The 12,577-nt window shown below is 36.6% G+C and overlaps 1 protein-coding gene across 1 annotated transcript; it reads right to left on the minus strand.

Annotated features, from left to right (window-relative positions):
- Positions 1–686: 686 nt before the first annotated feature.
- Positions 687–10,589, minus strand: LOC132553507 (uncharacterized). The gene is made up of 9 exons (XM_060217758.1): positions 10,473–10,589; positions 7,031–7,064; positions 5,820–5,981; positions 4,877–4,995; positions 4,575–4,698; positions 4,247–4,428; positions 3,782–3,829; positions 2,159–2,303; positions 687–946 (listed from the first exon to the last, which is right to left on the minus strand). The coding sequence occupies exons 1-9, from the start codon at positions 10,587–10,589 to the stop codon at positions 687–689; spliced, it is 1,191 nt and encodes a 396-aa protein (XP_060073741.1).
- Between the last annotated feature and the right edge of the window lie 1,988 nt (positions 10,590–12,577).

The following is a 12,577-nucleotide window of genomic DNA, read 5'->3' on the forward strand; positions in this document are numbered from 1 at the left end:
CCAATAATGTAATATAAACGATTTACGTAAGTATTAATGATTTTCCATGCCACTGATGTATAAACAATACTAAGCTAAAATGGGAGCAGATAGGAATATCAAACTGGACGAAGATGAAATCACTATCTCAGATATGTTTACATGTCATATCATTGATTTAAGCTCCTTGATAACGTGGATTATTTTTCTGCAAAAATCTTTTTCATTTACGTACATTGTGTTACATTTGATATTCTGTTTCTGACCATTCTTTCGTAGCCACGTTGTGATATTAAAGACTAAAACGAACGTTTATTAAAATAGAATATCTTTCTTGAAAACACAGAAAGGATATAAATAAATTTGCGAAAGATACACGAGCACATCAGCGTTACTCCTTTTTTATCTTTCACGATGAATTTTACTAAAATAATAAAAAAAGAAATGTTCTTGCGACTCCAAAAATGTTAAGACGTATTTCAACCTTTGTCGTTCTCCTTTTGTTTCAACGAAGCAATCAAACGCGCTCTTTAGTCTGAACTTGACGTGGAGTATAATTTATCTGAAAATCGATTAAATTTTCTCAAATATTATTTCATTGATAGCCAGCTAGGTGACAGTTTCCGGAACGCAGACGCGAAAATCATTCACTAATCTACTCATACAATTATTGCTTCATCGATTGTCAAGGTTTAATCTGACAGAGATTAAACACTTTGACCACCCAGGCTTATCAGTTCTGAGCATGCGCGGTTGCTAAGCGAATCGTTCATCAGCCTAGTATGTAAATACTGGTCTTTTCTGTCCGACATATGGCCATGAACTGGTTTGTCGGCGATGTCCGTGTATTTCACACTCGCAGGAGAGAACAATGCGTTCGTGCCTGTCTCCTCAGCAATATCCGACTTTACAAAAGTACACATGTGTTCAGCGTTGTTGTTACTGTGCTGTTTGTTATCCTTCCGTCCTGAAAATGAATTTATAAATAAACAATCTGTTTAATGAATTATAAAACAATATGATTACAATCATAATGTCAAACGGCAGATGTACAAAGTCACTCTAAGACAGTTACGATTTTCAGTATGAGGTGTTAGATCTCTCATTCCACTCTATACAATATGAACTTCGATATAGCGGAGGATCTGATGGGGCACCGTTGATATCACCGTTCTGATACAACGGGGTCAAATCTGAACAGCACGCTGCCAGGTTTCGGACTGTAGAATGCGGAAATTTTTTGAAACCTGAATTTTTCAACCACGTCAGCAAAGACTGGCCTGTTTCTCAATGTTCAACCCCCACCGCAACCCTGTCATTTGTTATTGCTGGTATCAAAAAAAGTATAATATTGAACGCTCTTTGCACAAAATACGGTTGATTTGGAATCTGGATAAAGGTCTATTAAGACATAAATCTTAATTATTGGTTCAGTTTTGATTAATAAATTACGGTTAATCGGGTGGCACAGTGGTAATGCACTCGCCTTTCACTTAGCCGTCAGGGGTTCGATTCCCTGAACAAACCCCGCGCAATAGTGATTAATATAAGTTGATAGCTTGTGTCGCAGTTGTTGCAAAATGAATAAAGTTTCTATAGCATGTCTCGGAATACTCTGAGGCGTGGGAAATGGTCCTTTAATATATATTATATATATTATTACGTATAACAGATCATTAGAACATGAATACTTGCCTTTTTTCCCCTTGTGATGTCTGTAACCGAAAACTGCTAGAGTAATGCAGGCACACACAACCACGGCAACTATAGTAAAACTTATAGTCAGTGGTCTAGGTAATCCGGACGAGTCTGTTAACAACAACGCTGAGATGTGGAAGGTATTCATGGTGATTTTGGTTATATACATATATTTTTCCTGACACATAACGAGCAAATTAATGAAAGCTTTATATTTTTAAATTATACTATAATCAGTGAGTTATTAAGATACATATTTTGAAAAGTAATGATGACCTTTTCCGGTCAACCCCATTTTTACTTTGCATTATGGGAATGAATTAAGATGGGCCCGTAACAAGAATTCTATGGCTCGTTAATTTCTAAATGCATTCAAACATGAACTATATCTCGTGTATTTTCAAGAAAAAATGATTTGCAACATATTTCCGGAAACACAATCATAAGAAATTTCATCTGAAAAAGAACAAGGTTATTCTACCTTGGACTGTTTTCATTCCTGAATCGTTGTTAGGTATGACGTCACAAATACCAAATGACGTCAAACAAGATCCTGCACAAATATCATCAATGTTTCTACAAAGACAAGCTCGCGGTGAGTAGATGAAGGGATCTTCTGGTGTCACCTAGAAACGAGAAGGGAAACGATTTGGTCAGAGAAACAATACAAAATTTACACATCGTTGGAATGTTTCAACTTTTTAATAATGATTTAGGAACAAATAGAAAAATGGTTTCCGAAAGTGTCCAAGTATATTTGATAACTGAGGTATATTTGGATTACGTACATCAACGAATGTTCATTTAAATATCATGTCAAATGAATACATGACGAAATTACATCTTACAGGATGATTTGAGTATGTGCACATTTCTATAAAAATCATAATTAGATAAAGCAGATCGAAATGATGAATTAATTAACTGCATCCTCACTGTTGTTTCGGCTTAATAGGTAAAGGCCTAAAATAAAAAGAACACCTTGTCCATTGATAGAATATTTCCATGAACTGCCGACATCGCTGTCATCACCGATTCCCTGGTTTCTATAAGGAGGATATGTCACATTTACATAGCATTTCGCATCAGCATCATGGAGCGCGTTTATTACGATACCATCACCATGTACTGACAGGGTAAAACAAAGGGAAGTAACTCTGGGACAGCAGAAAAATGGTGCGTCGATTGTTTTTTTCTATACTTGTATCTCACTAACAATACAGTTACTGTGGTTTATAAAAAAATGAACCCATAAGTTCATTGCAAACCACATTTAAATAGAAAAAACAGGCATCTTCCTGTCGCATATTAGTTGGAATCGATTTTTGGAATTTAAGAATTTGTAAACAACAATTTCGGAAATAAAACAGGCCCGCTTGGCCCGTGTTGTGTACGTACACTTATTTTTCGCGAAAAGCATTCTACATATCCGCTAAAATTAACGAGAAAAGGTGCAATAAATTGATGCTAGATTCACAGTAATAGTAAAATAACTATTTCTTCAATGTTTCTATTTATTTATGAAATACAAGGTGGAGAAGACACAAAATAAACAGAGGTGAGAAGGGATATGACAGCAAGCTTGTAGCTTATGTTTGTCATCGCCCATTAATTGATCAGCCTCACAATGCTAATGAGTGGTAAAGTGATAGATTATAAAACAAGAAGAAAATGAGTGAATAATTTATATACTCTATACATATGTATTTATAAATATAAAAAGTTTACAATGTTGTTTATGAATAAAATCTCACACAAAAACTAACAGTTATACGTCATAATGATTTGATTCATCACGATGGCTATGAATTATAAAATTAAGCATATCAATGAAAATGGGTTTTTTATCATTTAAAGCCGGTATATGTACAATATATACAACGAAGATATTATTAATTTAAACAAAAGTTATTGTTTTTTTCTTTGATACATCTACAAGAGTAAAAACACAAAATCAAACACCAAAAACAACACAAAATGGAAAAAGTAACAAACAAAATCAAAATACTAACTCTACCCCATGATTATCATATAATGATGAGGTCAAAAAATTCCCCAAATCAAAAACAAATTAGCAAACTTTATCAGTGTAGAAGTCACTCACCCAAACTTGATAATTCCCATGTTTCGTGGTCTCAAATAAATGGAAAGGCTGTATAGAAGAATAAATAAACAAATCAGAGCTAAATCTGTGAATGATTTGACGTTATAATGATAAATTTTCATCGTCAGTCGAGAACTACCGAACATCAAATCATGATTAGGATATTATCAAAATTGATGAAAGGAGTATTTAATATGACCGCTTGGTATATTAACATTGAGACTCTTAAAAAAATCATTGATGATACGATCAGGTGTTCCAGAAGAGTAACCGTCTTTTGTTTTAAAGATGTGATATTAAATAGTTGCTGTATATAGAACCACACAAAATTAGCAGGCAACGTAAATCCCTCAAACCCAGACTTATCAAATTAATGAAAAACTAGTTAGAATTATCAATATATCATATTTGTCTGTATGAAAGTATATCTGGAAAAAAATGTATTATTTTAACATCGTGACTTACCTTTGTCGACAGTTGCTTTGAAATGATGTTATCGTTTAGAACGAGCTCCACAGTGACCCCTGGGAATTTGAATGACCTTGGGGGTAAGTCATATTCCACATATACCTTGGTCAGCTTGTGGACATACCGCGACTCACAATCCACTCGTGTTGTCCATTCGGACGGTACGATTCGACTAGAATCTGTAAAAAAATATGTTTATGGATATTCAAATAAAAAGCACACACAAACAAGATAAATAGATAAATATAAATAAATAAAAAACAAAATCTAAATTTAAAAACGCAAACGCAATGTTATACATGTATAAAAAAAGTGATATATCTACCAGGTCGTGTCTCTACGGTGGCAGTATTTGAGGAACCCCTACTGCGCATGTGCGGGAGTGACAGGATCCGGAAATGGTATACGGAGTTTGCCAGGACAGGTGTTATTGTGAAGTTGTAAATTACCTGAAAATACCGTGATCTGTTAACATGGCATTGATACAAGATAGGTCGAATTATTGATAAATGATTTCAATATTTTACTTTTTTCCATTTGTCCTAAGCCAACTAAAAATACAGATATATACTTGATGGAAGATTGTATTTGAAACAGGAGTTGGAGTATTTTTCAAACTTTGAATACCTCAGTATCTGTTGTCCCGTTCGATTTTCTCGTATCGATGACAAAACACTTCCGAGTCCCTTTAGCAACGCCCTTAATTCCTTGCATCGAAATCTCATAACCCTTCAATGCATCTGTACCTGAATATATATAATTCATTTCAATTTCAAAATAAAAGAAAACGTGAAGTCATGATACATCTTTTTATGATATAAATTTAATACGTGCTACTACTAAACCATTCATTCATCTAACTTAAAGGTATTCTTTTCTAATAACGATTATTTAAACATCGGCTCGTATATTTGCTGGATTTATCCCCCCGTAAACAGCCAGTGTCATTTAGGCGGAGTCATCTTGTAGCTGATCACTACCTCAGTGAATATCACATGAGAGGTCCGTCGCATACCATCAAAACCAATAACGGTAAAGTGTTTGGTCCAAGGATGCAACCACACCAACATAGACGAGTCCGTTTCTCAGTTTCCTGGAAAGCACAGACCCCCTCACTTGTAAAGCGATAAGCTGGACAGCCGATGGAAGGGCCGAGAGTGACCAAGGTCAAACCAGGCTTTTTGTTGTGTCCACAAGTTGGCGCTCACGGAACCTTCAATTTTGCCATGAAATGTTCCCGGGCTGTAGAGAGCGATACTGGGCGTGACCGTTAAAGTATTGAGGATGTCGCGGACCACCAAGATATATACTTACTGTGGGGTGGTGGCCACCAGGATATACTTTACCGATGGAGAATGCCACTAAAATATATTCTTACTGTGGGATAGTAGCCACCGGAGTATACTTAATGATAGAGAATGCCACTAGGATATATACTTACTGTGGGAAAGTGGCCACCGGAGTATTCTTACCGATGGAGAATGCCACTAAGATATATACTTACTGTCTGATAGTGGCCACCAGGATATATACTTACTGTGGGAAAGTGGCCACTAAGATATATACTTACTGTGGGATAGTGGCCACCAGAACACAGTTATTCCTGGGCGGTCAGTTTTGTTGTCACCACTTCCGATACTTGACTGGTGTACACTAAGTTTCAGAGGTACCGCACGTCCCAGACCAGTAAAAAGATCTTTATGGCGCGACTCGAACGCTCTGGCTGCACAGTCTGGGTAAAAAAATTGTTAAATCACAGCAACGTGTGAAACAAAACACACGGGATTTTTGACATCCTCGATACTTCAGGGGTCACGATCACTTTCGCTCTTTGCACCCTTGGAACATTTCATTGCAAAATTGGAAGTTCCATCTGCGACACCTGGTGGACAAGACGTATAACGGTATGTTGTACTGGCCTTAATGTCGGGTGTCTCTCCTTTGTAATCAAGTCAATTTTGCCATAAAACGTTCCAAGGGTGCAAAGAGCGAAAGTGACCGTAACCACTGGCGTGTCAAGAAGGGATTTTGATAATACAATATCTCTTTATTCACTCAGTAGAACCGCTGCAATCAAATACAATGTAATAGCTTCATTACATAACTGTCATATCCTACATGCTGATTTGTCAAAACTACGGTGGTACATTTCGGACATAAACAAAAGCATCTTCTACGTGTATATTAAATTTGTAGTTATCTTGAGTAATGTTCAGTAGTCGAGAAGTTAAGTCGAGCGCTCAACTTTCAAATTATCTCGAGCCCTCGAACTTCCCTACATTTCAATATTATTCCAAACGCTCGACTTAATGACTTAATGTCGAGCATTCAGTTTCACTTCTCGAGAGCTCGACAAATTATCTCGATAACTCGACATCGCCAGAACATCACATTTTAACTTTTATATACTATTTACAGCTACATATGAAAGCGTGGCGCTTAAAAAGCAATACTGACTAATTGATAAACATGATGTGAAGAATTTTACTTACCATCGTACAGTCGTAACATATCCTATGATAAAGTAAACAGAGAAAATATGTCGAGCACTCGAGATAATTATGTCGCACTCTTATGATATATGATTGTCGTTATATCTTTAACCAATTAACGACCTCTGGAAATATCAGCTTCTTGGGTTAACAAATTCTCCTGTTCACCTGAAAACATATCAACCATTGTATAATAGAGAAGACATATACATAATTATATAAAATCCATGTTTATGAAACTTCAGTTATTAAAGGAAAGTCTGTATACTTTTGTAAACGATAATCTTACCATGATATGTGTATACTGTACAAGGGTGACCCATCTGTGGAAACAAAAGGTAGAATATATAAACAAACAAAAAAACAACCCCGAAACTTCAAAGATACAACAGGTGTTATTAGCATTTCAATTCAATCGATTGGTCATATATATGTATAATGTTCTAGATCTTGTGAGTCTGAAAAGTAAGCACTGTGTTGATTATCTCAGTCTGTTTATATATGAAATCCTTTCAACTTGACTGAATAAATGACGAAAATTCAGAATTAATATGTCGTAAATTTGCATTACTTTTTTCTGTTCTTGTATCACCACGTCATGAATTGGGCGGGGCTAATCCTTCACATCTTATGCGTAATTCTGTCATTCCGTTATAATACAGTATATATTGTATGTAAGTAGTGTAATGATAAGATGAAGATCGACTTCTGATTTGGTGACAGTCTACCTATTTTCCAAAGTTGTAGAAATTTAACTTTGAGACCATGTCAAACTTGGCAACCTCTCCGGTATGAAATTTCTAACACCTATTTTGATTTCGTGTGAATTCTCAATTAGATTTAGGGCAATCCTCATCTTACTAAAAGGAACGATTTCCTTAACCATGAGGAAATTACCCCTCCCGTATCCCCTGTCCCGGGACTAAGGTCACAGACTGATATATGCAGACTACTGTATCTCCCTGTCCCGGGACTAAAGTCACAGACTGATATATAAAGACTACTGTATCCCCTGTCCCGGGACTAAGGTCACAGACTAGTGTATACTATACCCGTTGTCCCGGGACTAAGGTCACAGACTGATGTATACTATACCCGTTGTCCCGGGACTAAGGTCACAGACTGATATATACTATACCCGTTGTCCGGGGACTAAGGACACAGACTGATATATACACACTACTGTATCCCCTGTCCCGGGACTAAGGTCACAGACTGATATATACACACTACTGTATCCCCTGTCCCGGGACTAAGGTCACAGACTGATATATACACACTACTGTATCCCCTGTCCCGGGACTAAGGTCACAGACTGATATATACACACTACTGTATCCCCTGTCCCAGGACTATGGTCACAGACTGATATATACAGAATACTAACACAGTTGGATGTGTACGTATAGTTGGAAGCCTTCGCTAATGACCAGTAAACCGACTAGCCACTACCGTTGGAGATACTGGTATGCACCACAACACGACCAAACAACACTCCGTTTCACACCTGATCATTTAAAAAGACAAATAATGGTATACCGCCACATCAAATAGAAAAAACTGTTCGAGCACATGGTAAACGAACTTGACATTTGTCAATTATTCTATCATATGTTATATGAACTTTTGATCAATGACATTTAATTAATGATTTATTGCTCTAAGAATAACCACGCTCCTGCTGACATATCCGTAGTAACCTTAGAGAAATAATTCATCATGTTCCTGTTATCTTCTACCCAGTTACCTCAGAGGAGCAGTCAATCTCATTCCTGCTGCCTTCCATTAAGTTCCTTTCGGGAAAAGTCAATCGTGTTCCTTCTACCTTCTACTTAGTTACCTTGGGGAACAGTCAGTCGTGTTCCTGTTACCTTACGTCCAGTTACCTGAGGGAACAGTCAGTCGTGTTCCTGTTACCTTCCATCTAGTTACCTTATGAGGAACAGTCAGTCGTGTTCCTGTTACCTTACATCTAGTTACCTTAGGAGAACAGTCAGTCGTGCTCCTGTTACCTTCCATCTAGTTACCTTATGAGGAACAGTCAGTCGTGTTCCTGTTACCTTACATCTAGTTACCTTATGAGGAACAGTCAGTCGTGTTCCTGTTACCTTACATCTAGTTACCTTAGGAGAACAGTCAGTCGTGTTCCTGTTACCTTACATCTAGTTACCTTATGAGGAACAGTCAGTCGTGTTCCTGTTACCTTACATCTAGTTACCTTAGGAGAACAGTCAGTCGTGTTCCTGTTACCTTACATCTAGTTACCTTATGAGGAACAGTCAGTCGTGTTCCTGTTACCTTACATCCAGTTACCTTATGAAACAGTCCTTCGTGTACCTGTTACCTTACATCCAGTTACCTTATGAAACAGTCCTTCGTGTACCTGTTACCTTACATCCAGTTACCTTATGAAATAGTCCTTCGTGTAATTGTTACCTTACATCCAGTTACCTTATGAAACAGTCCTTCGTGTACCTGTTACCTTACATCCAGTTACCTTATGAAACAGTCCTTCGTGTACCTGTTACCTTACATCCAGTTACCTTATGAAACAGTCCTTCGTGTACCTGTTACCTTACATCCAGTTACCTTATGAAATAGTCCTTCGTGTACCTGTTACCTTACATCCAATTACCTTAAGGAACAGTCAGTCGTGTTCCTGTTACCTTACATCCAGTTACCTTATGAAACAGTCCTTCGTGTACCTGTTACTTTACATCTAGTTACCTTAGGGAACAGTCAGTCGTGTACCTGTTACCTTACATCCAGTTACCTTAGGGAACAGTCAGTCGTGTTTCTGTTACCTTACATCCAATTACCTTAGGGAACAGTCTGTCGTGTTCCTGTTATCTTACATCTTGTTACATGTACCTTATGGGAACCAGTCAGTCGTGTTCCTGTTACCTCACATCTAGTTACCTTAGGAGAACAGTCAGTCGTGTACCTGTTACCTTACATCTAGTTACCTTATGAGGAACAGTCAGTCGTGTTCCTGTTACCTTACGTCCAGTTACCTTATGAGGAACAGTCAGTCGTGTACCTGTTACCTTACATCCAGTTACCTTAGGGAACAGTCAGTCGTGTTTCTGTTACCTTACATGTAGTTACCTTAGGAGAACAGTCAGTCGTGTTCCTGTTACCTTACATCTAGTTGCCTTATGAGGAACAGTCAGTCGTGTTCCTGTTACCTTACATCCAGTTACCTTATGAAACAGTCCTTCGTGTACCTGTTACCTTACATCCAGTTACCTTATGAAACAGTCCTTCGTGTACCTGTTACCTCACATCTAGTTACCTTAGGAGAACAGTCAGTCGTGTACCTGTTACCTCACATCTAGTTACCTTAGGGAACAGTCCTTCGTGTACCTGTTACCTCACATCCAATTACCTTAGGGAACAGTCTGTCGTGTTCCTGTTATCTTACATCTTGTTACATGTACCTTATGGGAACCAGTCAGTCGTGTTCCTGTTACCTTACATCTAGTTACCTTATGGGAACCAGTCAGTCGTGTTCCTGTTACCTTACATCTAGTTACCTTAGGAGAACAGTCAGTCGTGTACCTGTTACCTTACATCTAGTTACCTTATGAGGAACAGTCAGTCGTGTTCCTGTTACCTTACATCTAGTTACCTTATGAGGAACAGTCAGTCGTGTTCCTGTTACCTTACGTCCAGTTACCTTAGGGAACAGTCAATCGTGTTCCTGTTACTTTAAATTCTGTTACATGTACCTTAGGAGAACAGTCAATCTTGTCCCTGCTACCTTCCGCCAGGTGTAGCCAGGAGAAACCAAACAAGGTCAGCATACAGGAAATTTCCAACAAGACGAAGCTGGACACACATACCATTGTAGCAGTTTGAGACAAAATGGATTATAATCTCGAACCAATTCACGTTTATAGAGTCATTTACAAATGTCAGCGGGGGCGTGGCGATATGCATTGTTCTTTTAATTTCGAAAATGCGTTATTTACTGAGGTTTCAGCCAGGAAGAAATTAACATTATTTGTTTACACGAGACGGCAAACAAAAGAGGAATGCACAGCTTGAAGTATTCAGTGACGTGGTACTATAATAGTGTTATCGGGGTGTTGGTGTTTGCCCATTAATACGAAAGTTTGATATCATTTCCATCGTGACGTATGGACAATCACGAATGGTGTGAAACGCTGTCTCGTGCACAAGTTCTATAACAGCATTTTGATAGGTCCCGTGTTTGTTGTGTAATAAGTAGAGGATATTTGAAAACATTTAATCGATTTGTATTTACCGTTTATCACAGAAATAGCGGATAGGACGAGGAAAAACTGACGGACGAGAGAGAGCTCACATTGCACGTGAATACGTTTGCTTTTGATATTTTTAGTGAGCATAATAGCTTTTTATTTTTTGTTTGTTTTTATCTTAACCGATATTTCATTTTATCGTGAATATCATATTTAAAAGATGATCGAACAGAGTATCGCCGTATGGCTTGATAGAAGTGTTACACTTTTTGAAAAGGTCATTGACATCTAACCAAGTTTTACAAACAAGGGAACTAGAAATAAATCCGTATCCTTCACGAATGAAGAATGGTTAAAAGTATTTTATGTAGTATTTTTTCTGTGTAAAGAAATCTTGGCATTCTGCAAATGAGGAAATAAAATAATTATTTTTCAAACAATCTGTCTGAATTCGCCCATGTATAACAAAACAATGTATTTGCTAATATGTCACTAGTGTTATATACCGCAGAACGTTTTTCATTAGTTGCGCCAGTAAAAAAAACCGATTGTGACGTCATAATATTGACAATGACGTAACACATCAGTAAATATTTAGTATTCTATTATTTATTATATGTACTAACTATAACATAACACGCCAAGGTCAGGTCAACAAGTATTTCTTCGTTGTCCTAACGGATAAACACAAGGCTTATCTCCCCTATATTAAGTGACAGTTCCACATCAGGAAATCCTGTAAGCTATATGTTATGGGTGAAGGTAAATACACAGGTAATGATTGTGGCAACGATGTGATCTTGTAGTTATTCTAGGGTGGCAAACATCTCACTAAATTTGGACAAAAATGTATTGTTTATTTTTGTTTTCCAATCGGTAAGTAAATAAATAAATAATCTAATTCTTTGATTAGGAAAGTGCGAAACTGAAATCATCCAAGATGATTTTGGATGAATTTTTTTACCTTGTTCAAATTAATGTTTTAACTGCAACAAAAATTCACCTTTAACAATCGACCAACTTCTAATAAAGGGAATCCTTTTCTTCTTTTACAAAATCCTTTTTGTTTTCAAAAATATTACTGTCTGCTGTTACAAATTTTTTTTGTATGTTAAATGTTATATGATTGCTCACTTTTACAAAAAAAATTTCTGTACATAAAAAGTATGTCATTGACTACTTTTAGATTTTCTGTACGTTAAATGATGATATCATTGTCTACTATAACAAAAATATTTTCTTTCTTTGTTTCCTTTTCAATTTAAAAACCTCTCTTTTGGTTCCCAGTATTAACACAGATATTAATTATCAACACATCAGAAGATATGAGACAATGATAAATATTCTATATTATATACCACTTCAAACTCCATCCTCGTATTTCTATAAACAATTGTTAAGGTTTTGAATATATCCTTACATAAAATATAAATTGCACATAAGTAGCTTAAGCCCTAAGTAATACATATATGTAAAAATGATGTTTAACATTTCTATTAATTAATAGAAGTTGCAAAATTTAACTAAATATGTCAATATTTGCATTACATAATCCTTTAAATTGATTTCCAAGTGTCAAAATTTCATTATTATTAACGTACTTTGTCCTA

Source organism: Ylistrum balloti, unplaced genomic scaffold, assembly GCF_031769215.1.
Source record: "Ylistrum balloti isolate Yb309-2 unplaced genomic scaffold, AGI_CSIRO_Ybal_v1 Utg370332, whole genome shotgun sequence".
Classification (NCBI taxonomy): Eukaryota; Metazoa; Mollusca; class Bivalvia; order Pectinida; family Pectinidae; genus Ylistrum; species Ylistrum balloti.